General features: G+C 37.6%; 1 protein-coding gene, 1 long non-coding RNA gene and 1 pseudogene across 3 annotated transcripts; 1 reads left to right on the forward strand and 2 right to left on the reverse strand.

Annotated features, from left to right (window-relative positions):
• Nucleotides 1-1,470: 1,470 nt before the first annotated feature.
• On the reverse strand, nucleotides 1,471-3,676 carry LOC109730922 (thioredoxin-dependent peroxide reductase, mitochondrial pseudogene; annotated as a pseudogene).
• A 2,754-nt stretch (nucleotides 3,677-6,430) lies between these two features.
• On the reverse strand, nucleotides 6,431-23,047 carry GTSF1 (gametocyte specific factor 1). 2 transcript variants are annotated; one of them, XM_012764516.2, is made up of 9 exons: nucleotides 22,966-23,047; nucleotides 20,586-20,630; nucleotides 16,126-16,226; nucleotides 12,173-12,299; nucleotides 11,650-11,733; nucleotides 11,127-11,190; nucleotides 9,867-9,961; nucleotides 8,899-8,935; nucleotides 6,431-6,532 (listed from the first exon to the last, which is right to left on the reverse strand). In XM_012764516.2, exons 2-8 carry the CDS (start codon nucleotides 20,599-20,601, stop codon nucleotides 8,919-8,921), a joined length of 504 nt encoding a protein of 167 aa, XP_012619970.1. In that variant the 5' UTR covers nucleotides 20,602-20,630; nucleotides 22,966-23,047; the 3' UTR covers nucleotides 6,431-6,532; nucleotides 8,899-8,918. The 2 variants fall into 2 exon arrangements, with proteins under 2 accessions (XP_012619970.1, XP_012619960.2); XM_012764506.2 differs by lacking the exon at nucleotides 22,966-23,047 and adding an exon at nucleotides 22,053-22,094.
• Nucleotides 23,041-24,961, forward strand: LOC105871267 (uncharacterized). The gene is made up of 2 exons (XR_001154007.3): nucleotides 23,041-23,375; nucleotides 24,710-24,961. It is a non-coding gene; the product is annotated as an uncharacterized LOC105871267 (long non-coding RNA).
• Nucleotides 24,962-25,191: the final 230 nt, after the last annotated feature.

Here is a 25,191-nt window from a genome sequence, read left to right on the forward strand (position 1 = left end):
CACCGAGCCCAACTTTTTTTTTTTTTTGTAGGGATGGGGTCTTGCTATATTGCTCAGGCTGGTCTCAAATTGCTGTCCTCAGGCGATCCTCCCACCTCAGCTTCCCAAAGTGCTGGGATTACAGGCATGAGCCAACATGCCCAGCCCTACTATTGTTTTAATATACTGTTTTGGGCAAATTTGTTATGCAGCAATAGATAATATGAAGGGATACAATACATGGTACACAGATAAAGTTAGCATTGGAGAGGAAGCATAACTCTTGAGATGAAGGAAAAGAGATGCTGTAAGAGTTAATGAGTAAGTTAAGTTTGATGACTAGTATTTTCTCAAAGTCAAAAGCAAAGTCATCTGCTGAAAGTGGGGGGCAGGAAGTGGGGAGTACAAAGCAGAGGAGAATCGTAAAAGGGGTTCCTTCCAACAGTCACCGAGTAAATATGAAAAAGCCAAACAGGAATGAGTGCTTGAATTTTGAAACCATATATCTATAGTGGAGTCATCAGGTGGCATATCTATGTGATTTTCTATAACTATGCTTGATAACATAGAAGGAACAGAGTCAGAGATGGTGGATTACACTTGACTTGGGAGTTGATGAAGCAGAGACAGTAGAACAGGAGGTCATAGGAATCCAAGGTGTTGGTTCAGGGTACTGAAATAACTGTTCATGGACTCTATAAACTGGCAGACATGGAAATGAGTTCAGGAGGAAACTCAGCTTGGGAGAATGAGAGATTGAGTGTAGAATTAACATTTAGGGAAGAAGGATAGTACAGAAGCTAAAAGTAGTTAAGTCAGAAATCAGAAATCCTAGGTTATGGTAACCAGCTGTATATTCTCAGCAAAGATCAAATTTTCAAGGCCTATATTTCCCCCCCCCACCTGGGTTAAAATATGTAAAGTGCTAAGTTAAAAACTGAATTGCCTATGGTAAGCACCCTGCAACTATTTTAGCAATTATTCCCAAATGTTTTAAAATTATACAATATTTAATAAACACGCAGCATAACAAACACCAAGAAACTCACCATCCTACTTACCAAACAGACCACTACTAATACCCTATGTTTCTTCTTGATCCCCTTGCCCTGGACTCTTCCCTCGAGTGCTTGAACCTTGTGTTTATCATTTTCTCTTTCCTTTAAAAAGAAAATATCATGTTTCACATTTGTATGGGCCTATTTATTCATCCCTAAGATGAAGCTTTGGATTAGGTGTTCTCTAAACTCACTTCTAGTTATATATAAGATATGACAGGTCCATACCAAAGGTACATACCTACTAGAACTAATGCTTATTTTTCAAGGTTTATTTAATAAAGCTAGAACACTGACTCTTCTGTTGAAATCTCCAATTCAACAAAAGGATATCTCAATGGAGCTTCTAATCTCAAGAACAAGACTTCCTTTCTTTTCTTGTTTTTTTTTAAGTATTTTAAAATATGTTTATTTTTTCATATATTTTATAGTGAACACTTCAAGAAAGAAAATAATTATAATAATTTCAAAATGCAATCCCTGGATTGAATAAATATCCTTTATAATTATACCTAATCAATGCCTGGAAACATGTAGACACTAAGTTAGCTAATGAATACAATCAGTAAAAGGACTATGTAAACTCTAAATCTCAGGGATGAGGACCACGCATGATCAGTTAAGTCACGTTGCCGTGCTTTTTTATAACATGATTCACATTTTCTTCAATCACACATACATCCATTCGGAGATGTTAAGTTAGACTGCTGATGCTAACAACTTAAAACTGTGATCCTTGTTACCTTAAAAGAAGATTCAGTGTAATACAAAGAAATTTAAAAACAAAATTTCAGGACCCTTGATCAGAGGCTTTTGATACTTGTTGTACTACTTTGGTGTAGACAAAGGTTTAAATAAGGCTAAGCAAAAAGAGTGTTTCTTTTACCCTTTGAAGACATGATCTAAGAAATAGGTGAACAAGGCATTCTGTAGAAACTAGCTAGCTAGCCATCAAGATGTTACCAATAAAGAACTCTTTATAATACTAATAACTAACCACATTTAAAAAGTCTTAGCCAGTGTTACAAAAACAAAAGAGTAGTATTTATGAATATAAGCATAATTGATTCTTTGCCTTCTACAAACAATCATCTCTTAAATGCTAAAAGCAGGTTCCAACTGTGGTTCTTCTCTGGTGTGAGAAGCTGCAGGTACACATGGGGCGATCTACTGGTTTACCTTCTCAAAGTACTCTTTGGAAGCAGTTGGATTTGGCTTGATTGTAGGAGAATCCGGTGTCCAGTTTGCTGGGCAGACTTCTCCATGAATTTCCACAAACTGGAATGCCTTCACCAAGCGGAGGGTCTCTTCCACACTGCGGCCCACTGGGAGGTCGTTGACACTGAGATGTTTGATGACGCCATTGGGGTCAATTATGAAGAGACCTCTGAGTGCAAGACCAGGACCTTCTAACAGCACACCGTAGTCTCGGGAAATTTGTTTGGTTAAATCTGACAAGAGCGCGATGTTCATGTGGCCCAAACCACCATTCTTCCTTGGTGTATTTATCCAGGCAAGATGACTAAAGTGGGAATCCACTGACACTGCAACAACTTCACAGTTCACGTCCCGAAATTCATTGGCTTTGTCGCTAAAAGCAACAATTTCTGTCGAGCAACCGAGGCCCGGAGCAACCTGCACACTGCTGCCGCCATCTTCAGCGTGCGCGGGAGTTCTTGGTTTTTTTTTTTTTGAGACAGAGTCTCTCACTCTGTTGCCCAGGCTAGAGTGCCGTGGCATCAGCCTAGCTCATAGCAACCTCAAACTTCTGGGCTCAAGTGATCCTTCTGCCTCAGCCTCCCGAGTAGTTGGGACTACAGGCACGTACCACCATGCCCCCCTAATTTTTTCTATATATTCTTAGTTGGCCAACTAATTTCTTTCTATTTTTTAGTAGAGACAAGGTCTTGCTCAGGCTGGTTTTGAACTCCTGACCTTGAGTGATCCACCCGCCTCAGCCTCCCAGAGTATGTTAGCATTACAGACGTGAGCCACCATGCCTGGCCTCCATCACTTTCAATTTGCACTTCTACTATAAAGATCTACTCTAGAAAAAAACGCAAGGAACTAAATCTGAGACCCTGACTCTGTCAAATGAAAACTTCAAACCCAAGTCTGAGGAAACAGAACTGAAACAGACAAACTTGGAAAGTACACTTTATTTCAGTTACAAGTATTTTAATAAAAATTAAGAGGCATGGTTGGATTTATAGGCAGTTTTTCATACAACTTGTATTTATGACCCCCCACAGTCTCTCTGTCTCTCTCTCTATATACATATACACATACACACATATGAAACAGCTAAAGTTGTCTTCTTCAGGTTTCCTCAAAATCTCTTATGCTATTTTAGTTTCATGTAAAAGATTCTTTAAATAAGGTAAACACAAATACAAATCTGCTGAGCAAATAGCTGTTCTCTAGGGTTACTGTCTGGTTTAAGATGCTGTTCTTCAGGTATAAACAATCTTAGATGTCATATTTGTCTCACGTTACCGAGTTTTAAGAGCTGAGTTGGATCAGGCAGTGAATTGCTGTGTGAAAGGCAAATGCTATGTTCTCACATGGGTTTTCATTTCAGACCTTAGTATGGCTGAACACAAAGTCAGCTGAGAGGTGGTATGAGGTAACAGGTTCATGTGTCTTTAGTGGCCTCTGAAGAGGCCAACACTGTATAGTAAAATTAGAATATATTCTGAACCTTAACAATATCAGGAAGACAGTGAGCAAAAGAATGAGCAGTTGCTACAGTATTTTTCTCATGGAATTTAGTTTTTCCTTATTTTACCCATTGAATTGGTAAATGAAAATGTGTATTTTCTTAAAGGTCTCTTCTTCCCAAGGCCAGTTCAGCTTTGATGATTTAAAATACAGCATACAAATTGCCTTGATTTTTATAACCTACCTCTTAAAACAGTAAAAATAAGTATAATGTTATCTTCGGTTTTTGCCCATTTTGGAGCTTAATATGAATTGTGAAAAATACAACTAAAGGAATCCAAGAGTGCTAGTATTAATCATTTACATTTTGTCTAAGAGACTAACACAAGCAGCCACTGTTTTGCCTTACCAACAAAGGGTATTGTAGTATGTTATCTGAAATTATTAATAAACCTAATACTTTCCCTGTTTAGCTCAGGTACAGCTACCAGCAGAGTTTAAGGCATCAGTTATCACCTACATTTGTTTATTCCTGGTGAGAACACTTGCAAGTCGCAATGGTACTTCTAGAACCCCTACAGAGAGAGACAATCTTCCAAAAAGCAATGCAGGTATAGTATGAAAACCCTGGATACGACTAAAATGCAGGACTCAAATCTTAGTTCTCTGGGCTAAGCTTTGTAAACACCTCTTCATTTAACCTTTAGCCATAACACTTGTTTTTAACTGAAACTGAGGCAGAATATTCAATTGTTTACCTTTCATTGTTCACATTCCAAAGGAAAGATACCCCCTGAAAAAGAAGGTCCCAAAGATAAGTAAGCTTCCTCTCTCAATTTCTGACAGAATAGAGATCTTTATCTTTAGCCATTTCTTTGTACTAGTTTTTGGGAATCTCTAAGAATTTCTAGCAAACTAAATCCATACTAATTTTAGGCCCAGTAAAAATCCTAAGCAGAGTATTAAAGCTGGTGAACTGAAAACTGGCGGCTTTAATCATTAGTTTACTAAAGAAACAGAATTGTCTATTTTGTGAGCTAACAAAATTAAGACAGGCAAGCATTCTTCTATAGTGAGTGCTACTCACACTCTAAAAGGTCACATGTTTTATGATTAAATTCCAGCAGTCATGAGCAAAGAGATGTCCTCCTAAAATAATAAAAAGACTAACACAAGCTGCTACTGTTCTGCCTCACCAATGAAAGCTATTGCATTATATTATTTGAAATTAAATCCAAATACTCTCCCTGTTTAGCTCAGGTACAGCTACCAGGAAAGCTAAGCATCACTTATCATTTACCATTTTCATGAATGATACATGTTAGCTTACCTAGAACCTTTAGATATTTAAAAAAAGAAAAAGTATTTTCTACTTAATTCCTTTTTTGAGCATTCAAGTAGGTAATTCTTTGCAATGAGACTAACACCAATACTTTTTTTTACTAAACTAAACAGGAGTCCATCACCAAAATAAATAAAATCAAAAGGGTTTTGTATTAATATTTTCCAATAATGATTACTTTAAAATAAAGTTATTGTGAGGTGCTGACTGATATACAAACACAAATGGCCAGAATTAGAAGGGCACATGTGTGGGTTTTTTCCTCTGTAATATACTACCACCTTTTCCAGAAGAAATAGTCTAGTTATTTACTCAAGATTACACAGCTAGCAGTAGAAATACTATTGTACTGGGGCTTATCTTGAACTTGTTTTTAGAGCTTGTAACTAAATAAACAGAGGACTCTGTTTCATTAGGGGAGAATCCTGTTTTATGTAAAACTCTTAGAAAGAGGCATTCCCACAGGAGCTTACTTCCCTTTCTTATCTGTCACCTGCAAACAATTCTAGAGAGATCTTTTTCAGAAATATTTGTTAGTATGTTTCATACAAGTCCCTATCTATACTAGATCCCAAATCCCTCCTGTCCCCACTAAACAGTTTTAAAACCAAACCAAATCAAACAAAACCCTTAAATAATACAAACAAACAAAAAACTGGTCTGGAGAGATTATGAAGTCTCCTTATAAAGACCCACAAGATGTTAAGAAAGCCAGAGCCTTGGATGTTCCAAAAATCTAACTTGTTATACACATATCCCAGGGTAGTCAGCAGGGCCCTCAGGTATTTAAGCTTTGAAGCTTAATCAAATTTCACACATAGGTGGAAAGCTCAAATATTCTCCACATGTACACTTGTTCCTTCCCTCTATTCCAATCTTTATCCCTACATAATCCACACCTGGTTTGACAGCTAGTACAATTTCTAGCTGGAGTATGAGGAGATAAATGAAAACAAATCTAGTCTAGGTTGGAGACATTCAGGGAGAAAGATGTCCTAAAGATTCTCAATAAGAGGTACAATAAAAGGGTACTTTGCTATACAAATACTGTTAACATCCCAGGGATGCTGGATAATAGATGCACCAATCAGAAAAAGTCAATTTCTATAAATGCTAAAAAGAATTTGGCTTATGTCTGTCAGAGAAATAAATACACAATTACTTTTTCCAACCCAAGTTTCCTGTCTACCTTAGCTGGATCCTTTAAGTTAACTTTAAATCATTATGGTTCATTAATGTTGAATTGGATGTGATCTCCGAACCTGGGGCTATAAGTACTTAACCAAACTATAAGCTATCTACATTGATGGTTTATTTGAAAGCTTCTGAATATGAGGGTTCTTGCATCAAATGAGGACTTAAAGGGGACAGAAAAAAAGGTACTTGTCAGTTTGAAAGTCACAGATAGTTTATCATTCTATAATTAGATTAGGAGAAAAATGAAGAACACGCTGGTTGCAGGAAGAAGTAAGGGTCTTCTAGGATCTGCCATCTGCAAGGAAATGGAATGGAAAAGGTCTTAGTTCCTTGCAATGACAAAAGCACCAACTACATCTGACAATGGGCCATACAACTATAACCCGATTAATTAAATTCTCTTGGTCTGCTAGAGGAATCTGCTGTTGTTAATGGCAGAAGACCAAGTGCCTTCTGACCCTTATGTCTTTAGTACCACTGAGCACACAGAAACTTGTTAACTCAATTAAAAACATTCTATACAGAAATCAATGTACGCTTCTTGTGTCAACAGTTTCACAAATGAGGAGAACACCAGAACTGACTATCCAGGCAACTGACTCATTCAGACAATTCTGGATTAATTCCAATGAACTTATCTTGATCTTTTTCTCTTCTCATCTACTCTATTTACTCATTAATTAAACAATATTTTTGGAGCTTTTACAATATACATTAGGGGACAAAAATTAGTATATTACCTGCTTTTGAGGTACTTATCTAGTAAAAAGTGGAGTTGTTGATAAAAACATAAATGGGATAAAGCACATTAAATGTTAAGTGAACAAACTCTTCTCACATATGTACATTAAAAAAAATTCCACCTACATTTAAGTTCTTAAGAGAGTAAGTCATGTCTTCTACTTATTTTGTTCTTTTTTTTTTTAGATAGGATCTCTCTCTGTCACCCAGGTTAGAGTGCAGTGGCATCATCATAGCTCACTGTAACCTCTTACTCTTGGGCTCAAGGGATTCTCCTGCCTCAGCCTCCTGAGTAGCTGGGACTATAGACGTGAACCACAATGCCCAGCTAATTCTATTTTTTTTGTATCCTTCCAAAGAAGCTAGAGAACTCTGCAGTAGGCATTCAAAAAATGATGCTTCATTGTTATTAAGAGGATAAGAAGGTTTGTGGCTGCTTGAGGATTCTTATCTAACCTAGGATAAGTTTTTTTTTCCTGATTCCTCAGTGTGTAAAAAGTTTAACAACAAAGAGTTAAGTTCCAAAGGAGAGAAGCGTCTGGTCTTAAGTTATAGACATAGAAATTTATCCTAGGTTTTCATCTTAGAGGAGTCATTTTTACTAGATAGTTATCCAAATAGTATGATTACCAAACATCTTGTGTAGTAGTATATCAAACGGGAACATAAAGTTCACTATTTATCCAGGTCTGTTCAACGTTATGCTTTCCTTTTTTTTTTTTTTTTCCTCTCTCTCTCCAGAGAAAACAGAATCTCACTATGTTGCCCAGGCTGGAGTGCAGTGGTTATTCCCAGGTATAAGCACAGAGCTTCAAACTCCTTGGCTGAAGTGATCCTCCTGTCTCAGCCTTCTGAATAGCTGGGACTATAGAAGCATTCTATCATGCCAAATGTCTGCTTTCCTGACACACCCAGTGCTGTTGTGTCTCTTTTCCTTCTAGGGCCAAATCCCATTTCTGGCTTCCAAATGTATTAAAAAATTTGATGTCTGAACCTACCAAGGAAAATGGCTGGTACCTAGAAGCAACTGATAAATATTATTGTCCATAGCTAAGGGATGTTCACTTTTAGCATCTCTTTTCTGATTCTTACCAGAAGAAACTGGTAAGAATCTGATACAAAATGAACCCTAACTCACAGATTCATCTGCCTCCCTGTCTAGAGAGAATGAATGGACTGGAATGCAACAGACCAATCATTCATTCATTCATTCATTCATTCAATAAATATTCACTGAGGGCCTCTTATTTGTGAGACAGAGTTGGGATATAATTCCAACCCCAGCCTTTATAATATTCACTTTGGCAAGAGCAATGTGACTAAGCAACCTAAGCTAAGAGAACAGTTGAAGCATCAAACTTGGCTCTGCCATGGGCACATATAGTAACTTAAAGGAAAGGCTTCATCTGTGAAAAGTAAGAGATTTTGGTCTCCTCATACAGATTTTGTGAGATTCTGCTAAATCAAATATTCAGGTAAGATCAATGGTATAAGACTCTTAGACCCAAAACTTTAATGTGCTCATTAAAAAGAGTATGAATTTTTTGATGAGTATTAAACTGTACTGCACAGGCAATGAATTGCAGAGCAGTGAAGCACAGCTGTCTGATTAATCTCAGTCCATTAAAAGAGGCGTGATAAATCTAGAATGCAACTTTGATTAAAAAAAAAAGAAAAGCAACATGTACTAATGTTAGGAAAAACAACTTGGCGTGTTAACAGAATTCTAATTTAACCAGTAAATGCCTATTCATTAGCGTGTAAAGCCATAATAGAGGCTATATACTTAAAAAAACCACACACACCCAAAGCTTTAATTTGGTACCATAATCTGAAAGAAAATTGGACCCAAATTGCTTTATGTCCAGTTAAATCTTGCTATCATCTGAAGAGATAGTGAAATAAAACTGAAACACTTACTTGATGAGATTGATATTCAGTTACTGTGCATTTCCATCTATGAGTAGAAATATTTCAAAATAAATACATCATGTCAGATGAAATTCACTCCATTCCCTATTCTTACTGAACACAATGACCTATTCCTGGGGTAGACTGAATTATAATAAAAAAGTAGAATTTAAAATGAGTGATCAGATTCCATTCAAGAGCATGGGAAAAGAAAACAGTTCTTTGCTTATCGAGCCTCAGCATATAATTTAGTGATCTCATTTTTTGGGAAATGCAAGTATCCAAAGAGAAATGTTTTAAAGGGAATCTTCTAGCCACCTTAAAATCAGCTAAAACAAAAGCAAAGACTGAAATCAAGGTTCTGAATTTGGGGCAACATTAAGAAAACAAAGTTTGTATTAAATAAAAAGATAATTGTCTTGAGTGTTCCATATGTGGAGATTTATCAGGATAGGACACAAATTTAGTACCCGTTAACCCAGCATGGCCTCTGATATATAGGGAAGACATGTGAATACCATTCTTTATGCTGGTTCTTAGGACTTATTACTTTCATTTTCTCTCCACTCATTTCCTTTTAGGTGCTTGCAATCCACCTTTAGATCCTAATTCCCTACTGATATTATACCTTGAAAAACATCAGGGATGACTTCTTCCTAGCCAAAATCAATAGCCTTTATATTGGTCCCCAAATTTAATCATGGTATCAGTGGTCATTGATATCAGTGGTCAGCCATCTTGAAAATATTCATTTGGCTTCTTTAGTCTTGCATTTTACTATTCATAATTTCTTGTTCCTAACCAGGGCCAGTAGGGTGAACTGAGTGAGGTGCTTAGGGCACAAAAATTAAGGAGGCACTCACTTTCAATGTCATGCAAGTGCAAGGTGTTCAGACTGAACATATCTGAATCATTAAGACCAAACTGTATTTAGCACAAAGAAGAGAGTAAAAACATTTTGTTTCTATTTCACTTACTGTTTTTCCACGGCAGAACATACGGTAAAGATTTGGGAACTCGCATGCCTGAAGCCAGGTTACTCTTATGTTCCATAACTATGTTGCTTGCAGGGCTGCAAAAAGAAAGACAAATTTGGCTATGTCAGCAGATCTGTATCCTTCATGAAGGCACATATAAGACAATCAAAATGTGTTTTTTGTAATTTGGGGGAAAACAACAACCTACATTCATTTGAAATGTAAACACATTTCCATCAAAAATGTTTCTGCAATTAGAATGATTACCGTTTCTCTGGAAAGCTCCCTGTTCTATACAGACATTAAGATGGGTCTAACCATTTTCATTTTCCAGAAATTGAGATAAACAGCAATGCCATCTACTGTTCAGCTGTGTGACAGGCTCATCAACTCACTCGATAAACATAGAGATATAATAAAATGCCAAGACAACCAAACCAAAGGCAGCAAATTTCAAAATTAAAGTTGTAACCAATGGAATTCATCTTTTAAGTTTTTCTATGGTAGTATGCATAAAATAGTATACACTTAAAATTATTAATGGACCTCAGTAGCTAAGAAATAAAAAATATTCTGTTTGGGGGGAAAATGAAGTATAGAATCTTATTCCTTCATTTTCTAATCCAGAAATATTCTCATTTGGCTTTGAAACTGATCTTCCAAGGTGTGAGTCTTGGTGTTAATGAGAAATCTTATAGTTTTAAATTAGACACAAAATCAGCAGGAAGAAGAGATTCATCTTCTTTCCTAATAGATACTCTGGTTTCCCAATCTCAAAAAAGAACTGACATAGGTCTCACTATGTTGCCCAGGCTGGTCTCAAACTCTTAGGCTATTATAGGTGTGAGCCACTGTGTCTAGCTGAAATAAAGAATTTTTAAGACTAATTTTTCCTCAAACACTAGGCACCTAGAGTAAAAATGATCCAAGTGGTACAGCTGAAGAATTTTTCAAAGTATTAAAATAATGTAAACTCAGCAAAAAAACCCAATTAAGACACAAAAACGTATGGTTCCATACTCTTGCTAGACTGTATAAGGTGCTACTTTTGTATCCCCAATGATTAGTACAGAGCATGTGACCTTTTTCTGAACAGAGGAATAAATAAGGAAAAAACCACCAAAACAATATCTAGACTAAGCTACCACCAAGGAAAATAATCAAGGAAAGAGGTCAATTCATGCTTTGGTGGCTTTTTTTGTTAACAGAACACTCTGATATTGGGAAGCAGTGCTGGGAATGAGAGACCATTTCATTTACCTGTTGTTGCCACAGTAGTTGGCTGTGCCCCAGACAAATGGGGTGCTGGTCTGTTCCCACAAATCTGCCAAAAGAAGCAAAACACAGTTTTGGTACTATAAGACACCAGTTTATGTTAGCTGAATTTGTAAGATGGGAAATAATACAACTAAGTTTAGAAAAGCAAGTAAAAATTGATCAAGTACCCTGCCTCAGTGACACAGTAGCAGGAATTTAATTGAAGGATATAAACACAAGCAACATAAATAATAATAAACGTGCCTAGTAACAATCAAACACAGATGGTACAACACAATTTATGGAAAAAAACAGATGTAAAGAAGTGCTTTTTCCAATCAAGAGGGATCGGCTGTTCCACGCGTCTGCACAGCGATACAAATGTGCTCATTTTGGGGCCCAATAAAAATAATAAGGCATTCCAAACAACACGGTATGTTCATAAAAAAGGAAAATCTTCCTTCTGTTTTAAGCAAACGACTTGAGATTTAGACATTGTGAAGAAAAAGATGTAGAGACATTTCACCTTTATCCCAGTCTTCATCGCAAGGAGGGCATTGCCATGTACTCTCAGCCAGGGTCTCTTGTCCGAGGTTCCTGGTTTGGCTAACTGCAAGATAATAGAGATTTGACATAAGAAGGGGACATTGCCAAGTTACAGTGTTTAAAGGAGTTAGTAGCTTAAAAGCTTGCAGGGTAGCCTAATGGGTCTTTGTTTCTGAAAACTGGATAGTATAAAAGCTAAACAGGGATCTTATCTGTTTGCTGACAGAAGAAAGAGAAGCAGAAACAAAGATGTTTATAATATTTATGGCAATAGGAGGATTTTTATTTTTAGATGAATTATTAGTAAAATGAATCAGGCTGTTCAGAAGAGAAAGCAGTCTGATACAATCTGACAATCTATTGCTACTATAAAAATCTCAAAGGTAGAAATGTATTGTTCTTCTGAAATGATGAAAGCCAAAAATCAAGCTGACAATATAGCATAATACAAATATGAAGGAGCTAACCTCTGGTACTGAAACATTTTAGCTAGTCATTCTTACCAACATCCTGCTCAATGCAACTTTTGTCATCACAGCTTGAGATATGATGGCTGATTTCAGCCCGAGGAACCTGGTGGCGAGCATTGAACGGACAAGTAGCCAATTTGTTTGCAACATCAGGATGATTCTGTGGAAACAAAATTAACACATCTGTCAGTTCTTTGGATCTCTAGAAGTTCAAGAGGAGTGGCACTTATTCTATAAATGGCTACCCTAAAATTCCTCAATAAAATTCTGGCCTAACTATAGTAGGCAAATTCATAGCAGAAAATTATTTATTGCTCATACATACCATATTATTATTAAATCATAAAAATTTATGATTGTTATTAAAAATGTAGATTGTTTATTATGATTGTAGATATTGAGGTTTAAGTGGCTTATGTAGAGCTAAACAGTGAATTTAGGATTGGGCATTTGAACCGTATCTTCCCCCCCACTATTTATTTCTCAGGATCACAAGATTCAGGAGGCACAGCCTATAATGATAGAGCTCTCTGAAGTCTTTGAAAGCTGATATTCAGGATGAATAGTACACTGAAACACACTCTTAGTCTGCACTGCAGTAGTGCCTTCCCCTCAACTATTGCAATACAACAGTGCTAGAAAATAGCTGTTGTAAGGGAGCTGCAGAAGAGGCAAACCAATGATTTTTCAGATTAACACAGTGATGCTTATTTAAAGTAATGATGCCTGAAATGAGGCTCTGAACAATTTGACCTTTATTTTAGCTATTTCACTAAGGAAAAGCCCAAATGATAGAATCACTTTGCTGACCAAGTTCCTTACTTTAAAATAAAACAAAGGGTTTACTATCATCCAAATCCTATGACAAATATACCAGCATTTAAGAAATTCATTTTTTAGGAAAAGCAAAAGATTAATGTTACATATGAAACTCAAGAACATAAAAATAATGTGATATCGGGGAGAAGGCTGCAAAAACATAGGATTAAGAAACTTGTGAAGGCAGGAACTGCCATCATTATCATAAAAAATATCAGGCATTCAATGCAAAGGTTTTGTGGCCAAAGATTAAGAACTTTAGAAGAGGGGGTTATGATAGCATCCCTTTCCCAACCTTTATTCTTGGGAAATGTTTAAAAGCCTATGGGAGTACCTCTGCAGCTTGACTAAACACATAAATGATTTTTTAATAAGAATAAAAAAAAATTAAAAAAAAATAAAAGCAAAAAGCCTATGGGAGGCCAGGCATGGTGGCTCATACCTATAATCCTAGCACTTTGGGAAGCCAAGGCAGGAAGATTGTTTCAGCTTAGGACTTTGAGACCAGCCTAAGCAAGAACAAGACTCCATCTCTACAAAAACAATAGAAAAATTAGCTGGGCATGGTGGCCTGCGCCTGTAGTCCCAGCTACTTTGGAGGCTGAGGCAGGAGGATCATTTGAGACTAGGAGTTAGAGGCTGTAGTGAGCTATGACAATGCCACTGCACTCTAGCTGGGGTGAGAGAGTGAGACTCTGTCTCAAAAAAAAAGCAAAGCAAGCCTAAGGAAGCCTAAGGGAGGACATTACAGTGATGTCTGCTGATCTATATTGTCTAGGTTTAACATTAAGGGATCCTTGCTCTAGAAATTAAAAAGAGCTACAGATATAATCAACAAATGCATCTTATGCTTCCAAGACTATAAGAGAACCCCCCCCCGCCTCTTTTTTTTTTTAAAGAGATAGGGTCTTAGTGTTGCCCAGGCTGGAGTGCAGAGGCATCATCATAGCTCACTGCAAACTCCAACTCCTGTGCTCAAGTGATCCTTCTGCCTCAGCCTCCTGAGTAGTTGGGACTAGAGGCATGGGCTACCACATCAGCTAATTTTTCTATTTTTTTGTAGCGATGAGGTCTTGCTATTGCTCGGGCTGGTCTTGAACTCCTGCCCTCAAGTGAGCCTCCCACCTGAGCCTTCCACAGTGCTTGGATTACAGGCATGAGCCATGGTGCCCAGTCAGAGAAACACTTTTTAAAGGACATTAAATCTGAATTGTATGCAATTTGGGCTAAATACAAAATTGTTTTTAAAGCATAAATCCTGGTAGAATTTTGGCTTCTGTATTTGAAATATGAATTCTAATAATCTCATCAACATGCCTCAATTAATATAGCATTAAATGTGGGGGAGATGTAGGATGAGAAATGATCTAATGGGTACTACATACCCTAATCAGTTGAGGGTTACAAAAAAAGCCCATACTTCACTACCACATGATATACCCCTGTAACAAATCTACACATGTACCCCCTAAATCTATGTAAATTTTAAAAAAGAAGTGTTTTGAATGTATTAGATTAAATAAAATACATTATTAACAACAAAAAAGAAAACCTTATTTTTTTAAAAGATGCTTATTGTTGAAATGTGAAGAAACACTTATTTTAGGAATAGTCTTTTTTTGGGCTACCCTCTAGCTGTTCAATTTCTCTAAAATTTCTCAACAAAAAAAGAAGTGTTAGTATAGCACTCAATCTTTATCAAGACAATGAACACAAAATTTACAAGATAAGAGAGATTTCTCTTGTGGTGGCTCACGCCTGTACTCCCAGTACTCTGGGTAGCCGAGGTGGGCAGATTGCTCAAAGGTCAGGTGTTCGAAACCAGCCTGAGCAAGAGCGAGACCCCATCTCTACTAAAAATGGAAAGAAATTAATTGGCCAACTAAAAATACATAGATAGGGCTGGGTGCAGTGGCTCACGCCTGTAATCCTAGCACTCTGGGAGGCCGAGGCAGGAGGATCACTCAAGGTCAGGAGTTCGAGATCAGCCCGAGTAACAGTGAGACCCTGTCTCTACTATAAATAGAAAGAAATCAATTAGCCAACTAGAAATATATAGAAAAAATTAGCCAGGCATGGTGGCGCATAACTGTAGTCCCAGCTACTAGGGAGGCTGAGGCAGAAGGATCGTTTGAGCCCAGGAGTTTGAGGTTGCTGTGAGCTAGGCTGATGCCATGGCACTCTAGCCCGGGAAATAGAAAAGAAAAGAAAAAGAGAGATTTCTCATTGCTAGCAAAAATTAGTTTTACAAAGGCTGCGAAGACTCCAGACATGCTATGGATGTATATATAATATATACACACACACATATATATATTTTTTGGAGACAGGGTCTCATTCTGTCATCCAGACTAAAGTGCAATTGCATCATCATACCTCACTGCAACCTCAAACTCTTGGGCTCAAGCAACCCTTTTGCCTCAGCCCCCAAGTAGCTGAGACTACAGGCATGTGCCACCACACCTGACTAATTTTTTGTGTTTTACTTAGAGATAGTCTTTGTTGTGTTGCTCAGTCTGGTCTCGAACTCCTGGCCTCAAGTGATTCTCCCACCTCAGCCTCCCGAAGTGCTAGGATGACAAGCATGAACCACTGTGTCTGGCCCAGAGATGCTGTTTCTAAAGGGTGCTTTGTCACTAGATGGGGGAAGAAAACTGAACAAGAAAATTTATGTACTCTAAGGAATAAACAAACTCCTTTCTATAAATGTTGGTATTTAACACATTAACTGCCATGTCAGTTGTCTTTAATTCATGCTAATTTTGAGCACAGGGCCTCATGAAGCAAAACCTGTGCAAAATCCTGCAGCTGGTTTGTAAAAATCTTATTTGTTGATGTTCTTATTGTTACAAATAATATTGGCTAATTAATTCTAAAAACATGAATTAAATGAATAGAAGTCAATAAATTTCATTTTTTATTAAATTAGAAAGGATTGTTTTGTTTTCAAAGTTTTTATTCTATTTTTGTAATAAAACATTGTGGCCCCAAGGAAAGAAATTTTTTTCTAGTGTAGCAGTCAATGTGTTAACATTTGGTAGATTCCCAAAACAATTTGGCGTTCAATTAAAACATATATGATAAAAGTATTTGATGTTTACAAAATCTGGCTTTTTAAAAGAATTCAGGAGGGCATTAGAGGGCAAATTATAAAAATAATACCTGACCTTTCTGCACTTGATAAGATGATAAGGAAATCTGCAGGCCCTGATCTGGTGGTTTTTATCATAGGGGCATTGTAATAGTTTTTCAGGGTCCAGGGAGTCGACTGAAAGAGAGAAAAATACAGTAAGTAAAACTATAACAGGCCCCTTATAAAACTACAGCATTCCATGCACATTTGATTTTTCAAGAGAATCTGTAAAAATAGAACAAGATAGTCTAAAAAAAACTTGGATTAAAAAAGGGGTGACTAAACATTTAAAATAAAAATGTAACTCTGAGAAGATAAAATTGTGTTATAACTGAATCTTAATAAGTCCAGCAAAACTAGCCATCATGGAGTAAGGTCTTAGTTCATATTTGACTGAATACATATACTGTTTTCATTGTTGGTTAGCCCTTTACTAGAAAACAAAAAGTTATATGAAATGATATCCCCATTTCCTTTTCTAAAAGTGCTAATCCAAGATCATTCCTATTCTCTAGCTAGTCCAACCAGAGCTTCCCAACCAGTATGCTGAAGTTGGACTGGATTATTGGTGTGCCAGTATATTGACTTGGGGGACCACTGCACCTGCAAATCACATGCATGAGTTGAAGGTAGCTCATAGGTGGTTTTACTTTGCATATTTTTTAATGGGTGAGAAAAAATAGAGAATTATTTAATCTAGTGATTATCAAATTAGCCAGCTAAAAAAGTAGAATAATCTGCAAAAAGAGAACCTCCTAAGGTTAAGATAACTGCAGACACAAAACGGCTGTGCGAAAGATAGCCCTTAACCTATAAAATGCTATTTAAAACAACTCTTAGGCTATACAAGATGCCCAGGCCAAGCCCCAAATTTTAACAAGCCTGGTTAAGGAAGAGAATTTAATGGTTAAGCACATTCTGAGTATATTATGAGGACAAGAGGCAACCTAATAAAATGCTCTTGCCACCCCTGAAGGCAATGATAAAAGTGAAATAAGATAAACAATTCACATTTGATAAGAAGCTTATAAACCAGGAGACTGCCATGAAAATCAGAAGCCAGTGGGGAATTGAAACAGACAGTTTCACTGAAGAGTGGTAAACATGGAATAAATTGCTAACCATGATTGTGATGCAAATGAGCCAGGAAGATGACTTGAAGGACAGAATGAATAGGAAGGAAAAGTCTGAAAGGACAGGCAGGCTTATTATGCCAACCAGGCTCTTCCTGACCAGCAATCTTTTCATATTTCTGATCTTTAGGACACCCAGGGAGAGTTTCCAGATGAAATTCTTATTAGTTTCCCTTCATTTAAGCCATTCCATCACTAGCAAATGTTAGGCCATGTCAGCAGCTGACAAATTGGACGGTACTTTATGATTCATATACATCATACTGTCCATATAGTGGCATGCGTCAGAATTGATAATGAGAGCTTCCTATCATAATGCTTTACTTATTCGTCTCTGACAACTTAGGTCAACTCTAATCCAGTTTTCTAGATTAAAAAAATTCCCCAAACAATAAATGTTGGCGTGGATGCAGAGAAATAGGAACACTCATACATTGTTGGTGGGACTGCAAACAAGTGCAACCTCTGTGGAAAGCAATATGGAGATACCTTAAGGAGATACAAGTAGATCTACCATTCTATCCAGCAATCCCATTACTGGGCATCTACCCAAAAGAACAAAAGACATTCTATGAAAAAGACATCTGCACTTGAATGTTTATAGCAGCACAATTCACAATTGCAAAGAAGTGGAAACAATCCAAGTGTCCATCAATACAAGACTGGATTAAGAAAATGTGGTATATGTATAGCATGGAGTACTATTCAGCTATAAGAAACAAGGTGATATAGCACCTCTTGTATTTTCCTGGATAGACCTGGAACCCATTCTACTAAGTGAACTATCTCAAGAATGGAAAAACCAGCACCACATGTACTCACCAGCAAATTGATATTAACAGATCAACACCTAAGTGCACATATAAGAATAACACTTATTGGTCAGTGGGAGGGGGAGGAGGGGATGGGTATATACATACATAATGAGTGTGATGCACACCATCTGGGGGATGGACACACATGAAGCTCTGATTGGGAAGACGAGGGATGGAAGGGCAACATACATAACCTAAACATTTGTAGCCCCACAATATGCAGAAATAAAAAAAAAATTTAAATCGTAATAAAAGACATAAAATTTATCATTTTAATTATTTTTAAGTGTATAGTTTAGTAGTGTTGAGTATATTCACATTTTGTGCAACCAATCTCCAGAAATTTTTCATCTTGCAAACCTGAAACTCTGTACTCATTAAACATCAACTCTCCATTTCCCACTCCCCCAGCTGCTGGCAACCACCATTCTACTTTTTGTCTTTATGAGTTTGCTCTAGATATATCATATATGTGAAATCATAGAGTATTTGTCTTTTTGGAATTGGCTTATTTCACTTAGCATGTCTTCGAGGTTCTTCCATGTTACAGCATGTAACAGGATTTCCTGCATCTTCTATCTTGCGATTTGCTTTTTATCTTTTCACTTAATGTATCTTGGAGCTCCTTCCATGTCAGTACTTATTAGGAATATTTCACTGCTGCATATGGATGTACCAAATTCTTAATCAGTTCCCTTACTGGTAGACATTTAGGTTGTTTCCAGTTTTTTACTATTATATACAATGCTGTGACTAACAATCTAGTAGATAGAGTTCTTTATGCACTAGTATGAATATTTCTCTTGGACAGATACCTAAGAGTGCTGCATTGAAATGTATGTGTGAAGTTGTAACAAATACCATCAAACTGTTCTAAAAATTTTTGTCTGGATTCCTGGGAATATAATTTACTTCGGAAAACAAAGTGAGTCTTGTTGACAAGCTTCCTCCAAAAGCATAGACTCAGCTGTTCTTCAAACATGGGTAGGGCCAAAACCCATGGTGAGAAACAGAGGAAACTTCATGGAAATCAGGAATGAGGCCTGACAAAAGTTATCATCAGCTAAGAAGCATACCCTAAAGAGAGAAGATGGGGATCTCCAGGAGTCTATCAGATTAAGGTTGGAGTTCCAGGTCAATTTGGGAAAGAGGTCAAGCATATTCCAAGGCAGCATTTCTCAAACTTTAACATAATCTCTAGGCATTGAATCACTTAGGGAGTGTGATAAAATGCAGATTCTAATTTAGTGGGTCTAGAATGAGGCCCGAGATGGTGCATTTCTAGGCAATACTTTTTTGAGCAAAAAACTATGGCTGACAAAACTAACAGAAATGAGAGACAGAAAGGGGATGTGTCCCTTTCTAATTTAGTAGAGAGTAGTAAGTTGCCAGAAAAAAAATATACACATACATACATATACCCCCCAATATATGAGAGCTCTAAGGAAGATCAATGACTCTCAAAGTGTGATCCTCCAAAAGCATCAACATCACCTGGGAACTTGTTAGAAATGCAACTTATCAGATACCAGACCTTTTGAATAAAAAACTCTGGAGGTGGGATCCAGAAATCTGTGTTTTAACAAGCCCCTCAAGTGATTCTGCTGCATGCTAAGGTTTGACAATTGTGTTCTAGCTATTTAATAAAAACTATTACTATGTAATTTCTATATACTAGAGATAAAGATCTCTATTGGACTCTTCCTAGATGGCAGAACAAGGCTTAAATATCCTTTCGTTGGAACTTACTCATTGGAACTTACTTGTTCGCTGGAACAAGATTTTGAACAAAACACCAAAATAGGAGACAAAGTAGGCCCTGTTGACAAGTTTCATCCACAGACGTCAACTCAGATGTTCCTCAAATTTGGTCAGAGAGTAGAAATCATAGTGCCTACGGTATCGAGTAGAGTACTAGGTATACACAATATAGAAGATTCTGGTTCTGATTCTGTCTCTAACTATGTAATGTTAGGCAAACCAATTAATACAGGCTCTATTTCTCTGTTGTAATAAGTTAAATGATGTTTCCAGTCCCTTTTGATTCTACGCTTGTATGATTCTAGGTGCTGGCTCCCCTTTGATTTCTTGGGCCATCTAAGGTTCCTGGGTCACCTGAGAAACAAGAATCCTTTCCAGGATCTCTTATCCCCAAAACTCTTTCTACATCAACATTATTACATATACCATATTATCTCTCAAAACAAAAAGGAGAGGTAACTAACTATCCCTGTGTCATACATACAAGGAGAAGTTGAAGTCCTGAAGAGTTAAAATGCCTCATTTAATAAAAATATAGTTTAACAGAAGTGACCTAATTGCAGCATTTTCAAAGCTCTATGACTTCTCATGTCTTAAATTATTTAAATTTCAAGTGTCTTATTTCAAATTTGGGCACTTCTCTACATCAATATCACATAGACTTTTCCTCCTCAGCAGTTCAGGGAGAAACCTAAATTTTTCCCAGCACACTAGAAGTCTTGACAGACATAAAACTATATGTAAATAATTTAACTTATTTTCTACAAGCAACAAGAAGTACATACTGTAAGTTTCTTCCATGTTGGAAATGAAGGAGCTGAATCCAAGTGCTGGAAAAAAAAAAGTATGATTCAGGGAATAAGAAATAAAATGTATCAAAAGTAGCCCTGGAAGTAGAAGTGGAATCACTTCTGGAATTGAAGCTACCCAAGTTCACCATAGGAAACCCTTACTCTCCTGTCCCCCTCCCCTCAATATTTTCTCCTCTTTAAAGCATTCTTTATTGAAGCATTTTAACATCATTGCCTAACTTCATTGTCTTGGAATAAATTCTAGGGGCCACCAATAGTTAAGAAAAATCAAATGCAAATACTACAATTTAAATTTAGACTGTATTCAGGTGACAAGATGTCAATCTATCTTGTCAATCTATCTTAAGTGCTATTAATCAAGTGCCTGTCACTATTCACCATCTATTAGGGTTTGATGCTATTGAATGGTAGAGGGGGCAAATCAAGACTTGCCACAAGAGTACTGTTCTTTTCTTTTTTAATGTTTTTAAATATTTTTTTTCGTGGCCAGGTGTGGTGGCTCACGCCTGTAATCCTAGCACTCTGGGAGGCCGAGGCGGGCAGATTGCTCGAGGTCAGGAGTTCGAAACCAGCCTGAGCAAGAGCGAGACCCGTCTCTACTATAAATAGAAAGAAATTAATTGACCAACTAATAAATATAGAAAAAATTAGCTGGGCATGGTGGTGCATGCCTGTAGTCCCAGCTACTCAGGAGGCTGAGGCAGAAGGATTACTTGAGCCCAGGAGTTTGAGATTGCTGTGAGCTAGGCTTACGCCATGGCACTCACTCTAGCCTGCGCAACAAAGTGAGACTCTGTCTCAAAAAAAAAAAAAAATTTTTTTTTTCTTTTCACAGTGGTTAAGGTGATCAATGAATACTGTTATTTTAAACTTATGCATAAACACAGGAATAGGTACTATTATAAAGTTCTCCTCTCAAGTTCTTAAAAATACTGGATAGGCAGGCTACCAATCTTGCTCCTTTCTGGAATCTGGTAATAGACGCTTATGTCAGACAGTACACACTTAACCCTTCCAATATGCTCAGAGACATTCTAGTTTATCATTTTCATGACTTTTCATGACCAGAAGTGCCACACTGACATTCTCCTTTTTTCTAGTGATGCTTCACTTCTCCTCTCCCTCTAATCTCCTATGCTAAAATGGAAAGACTTGCCGGATTTAAGTTTTTCAAGTTAATACTCATTCCCTCTATGCACTGAGGGAAAATTTCTGAATGTCAGGACTTAAAAAACTGTCCATGTTATGGATACACAGTCACAAGAGAACAAGTCTGTAAGAAATGTGAAAGATTAAAAGAAATGGTTTCTTAATTTGGATCCTCTTCTACTAGAGAGCTCCTCTATTGAGCACTGTGACTAAATAAACTTTTTATGAGAAAAAACTAAATTTATATAAAACTACCCCCATAGGAAACTTTTGAAAATTGGCTAGATTTACAGCTATTGTCTCTAGAGCATGTTCTCCTTTGGCCCCTCATACAATTCTACACCCCTTAGCCCCCCATTCTATGACATAAGCAGCATTGGAATCTATGATAGGAAATACAAGTGATCAGCTGGAACTCCAGTTTTTGCTGCAGAGCCCATTTGTTAATGACAATTATTAGTGATACTATCTTAAAAATATTTCTCATGTTTGGATTAAGAAATCTTGACTGTCCTTTTTGACACGTTTTACTTATACAGTTACTTCATACTTTTTCATGAAAACTAAAAGAGGTTTAGAAGGAAGAACTAAGTACTATGTTTCTTGAATTTAAGGCATATAAAGCAGTTAATTAGCGCCAGATTCAGCAGCTTGTAGGAAGCCAACCTATTTTAGGTGGGCAAAAAGACGAATAACATTAGACTAACATCATCACTCAGCCATGTCCATTTAAGTATTTCCCGCATCAAGCTGTTAACAGGTAATTCTTTACCTTTTCACTAACACTAGACCACGGCGAAATGGACAAACTACACGGAAGCAGTCCCGTTAGGGGACTGGACGTAGTCAGAGGCTACTGGTTAAACTCTTAACAGAAGTCGGGGCCTCAGTAAAAGAATCATTTTTCTTCCTTTAAACAAACAAACAGAAGAAAACCGAGTACATTTAAGCAATGCGACTAAATAGGAGAAGGTGGGGAAGGTGGTTAATTTAAAGAGAAGGTACAAAATGCGCTAGGGAGGCCCTCGAGTGGACGACGGAGCGGAACCGGTCGGTAGCCAAAAGAGCTACGTTGTGGGCCAACAAGGCCGAAGGTGACGGGCAGAAAAGGGAAAAGAGAAGCTATTAGGTGGCTAAATTATCTCAGAACCCCAAAGGTGAACTGTTTGGAGGCGCCAAGCCAGAGCCGCGCTGCCTTTCCTACCTCGGTGGAGACACACTCTCCCCACAGTCGCCTTCGCCTTCGCCCCACATCCGAGCCTCAGCAACGCTCACTTCCGGCGCCTGACGGCGGGAGGCGGGGGGTGGGGGGCCCCCCACTTCCTGTGACGAGCAGGCGCTAAGTGTGGGACTGGGAACCGTTCGGTGGGCACCTTTGGCCCTTGCTCTTTGGGCGTTTACCTGCGGGGGTCGTCTCCTCAGGCTCATCCTTTTTTAGTCCTCCTTTCTCTGGTCCGCAGAACTGTAGTGGCCTTGCAGGAGTGGAACTCGCACGTCCTTCGCTGGGCTTCGTGGCGGCCATCTTAGAAAAGCCAAAGAGCACTTAGAAATGGGCACTTGAAGGAACAGAACTGGTTAGAGGCGGGCAGCTCCCTGGAAAGAAGCCTTGTTTGTGTAAGTTGTCAGGCTAGAAAGGTAATTTCGATTTTGAGGGGAGAGACGAGGAACTAGGAAGGAGATGGACAGAACAGCCAAAAAAATCACCAATTTTGTGTCAAGTTGTTTAATGTTTAGCATGTGTTGTAAAACCCCCAAATTCAAAAGGCAGTAATAGAATCTGAGGGTGTTTTAGAGTTGGGGAGAGAGCTCAGTGAACATTCGGAGAGGACAAGAGGTCTGGAAAGTTACAACTTGTTAATGAGGCTCACAACTGTGAGCCTTTGTTCTGAAAACAGATACCAAAAAAAAGTATAAACAGCAATTCTTATCCCCAAAATGTTTAGAAAAACAAGTCCTAAAGTGGTTGAAAGGTTACATGGCAGTACAACAGATGCCAAAAAAAGGTGATAGAGGCTGTAAATTTCTATAAGGAAGAAAACAATGGAGCCTGAAATGACCCAAGAAAGCATTATGGAGAAAAGGGACTGGGGCCTCTAAAGGTTAGACAGAAAAATAGGAAGGTGTTGACACCACAGGTAGATCTGGTGATAGTTTTCCAAATTAAAAAGTAAAAGATATGACAAAAAATTCTGTGCTGTCCAAGGTGTAGAAGGCAGTCTCAGAGATCAGTTTGGGTGCCGAATACTGGGATTTCTGCAACATTTCAGTAGTTTAGAGGTTATGATTTGAGAGAACCTATCCTGACAGCAAAAGCTGAAGATAGCTTTAGTGAAAAGGATCACAGGGGGGGGTGGGACATTTTGTTTTTATTTGAATAATTTGAAAACAAATAATTATCTCTTTTGTTTGGTATGTTTTTTCCAGTTAGCAGTCCTTAAGCTGAATGTAGTGTGTTTCACAGCTGTTGGTTCAGATTAAGACACTAAAAAGAAATAGGTGTTGATGGAATCCGGGCTCAAGCCATTCTTGTTGTAGGTTAGTGGTTCTTAATCTTGTCTGCACCTTAGACTCATCTGGAGAACTTTTAAGACACACAATGCCAAGTTCCCATCCCAAACCAATTAATTAGAAAGAGCCAGGCACAGTTATTTTAAAAATCTACCCAGATAATTTTAATGTGCAGCCAGGGCTGAAAACCACTGACCTAGGCACTGTTTTCAATTTATAAAAGCTATTCTTGAACCTCAGTGGCCTGGATGATTCATATGAAGGAGGAGCAAACTGTTAAAGTGCTTCCTGAAAGAAAATTGCTAAGAATGAAAGCTTCATTGCAAGCTTAGCACAAAGCATTTTAGAATAAACTGCTGTTTTGGCAAAGCAGTTTTAGATTGTTAGGAAATATTTTAAAATAGTTTTTATGAAATCCTAAACGTCTGAATTTGTTACAGTATCATTTATGCAGACTGATGGGGCCAATGTGATTGAAAACAGAAATGTGGACACACACAAGGGGAAGATTATGTAAAGACATGGAGAAGAGACAACCACCTCCCAGTCAAGGAGAGAGGCCTCAGAGAGAACTAACCTTGCTGAAACTTTGATTTTAGACTTCTAGTCTCTAGTCTGGAACTATGAGAAAATAAATTTCTATTGTTTAACCTGAAGAAAAATAAAACAGAAATATGATTTTTCAGGCTCTACATTGCAGTGATCTGGTGCAATTGTTGACACTGTTATTAATACTATGACCCTATGTACTTTTTATTCAGATACCTACAGGTCGAAATTTCTAAGGAAGAAAGAGCTAAAAGCTTGGAAGGGTGGGGAGTGGTTACCAAACCAGAATCCAAAGTCAGGCTTCACTGCATTCAGTAATGCTTTGTCAGGGTGACAGGATCCTCAACGGATAAAGCTATTTCATTTAGCACCA

Source organism: Microcebus murinus, chromosome 10 (genome assembly GCF_040939455.1).
Source record: "Microcebus murinus isolate Inina chromosome 10, M.murinus_Inina_mat1.0, whole genome shotgun sequence".
NCBI classification, from domain to species: Eukaryota; Metazoa; Chordata; class Mammalia; order Primates; family Cheirogaleidae; genus Microcebus; species Microcebus murinus.

Excerpts from the sequence above, each read along its gene's own strand:
- GTSF1 (XM_012764506.2), bottom strand. The coding sequence starts at position 22,092 with ATGAGGGGCCAAAGGAGAACATGCTCTAGAGACAATAGCT. Across the intron at positions 16,227-20,585 it reads CAACATGGAAGAAACTTACA|TCGACTCCCTGGACCCTGAA; the intron begins GTATGTACTTCT and ends TCTCTCTTTCAG. Across the intron at positions 12,300-16,125 it reads ATCTTATCAAGTGCAGAAAG|AATCATCCTGATGTTGCAAA; the intron begins GTCAGGTATTAT and ends TTGTTTCCACAG.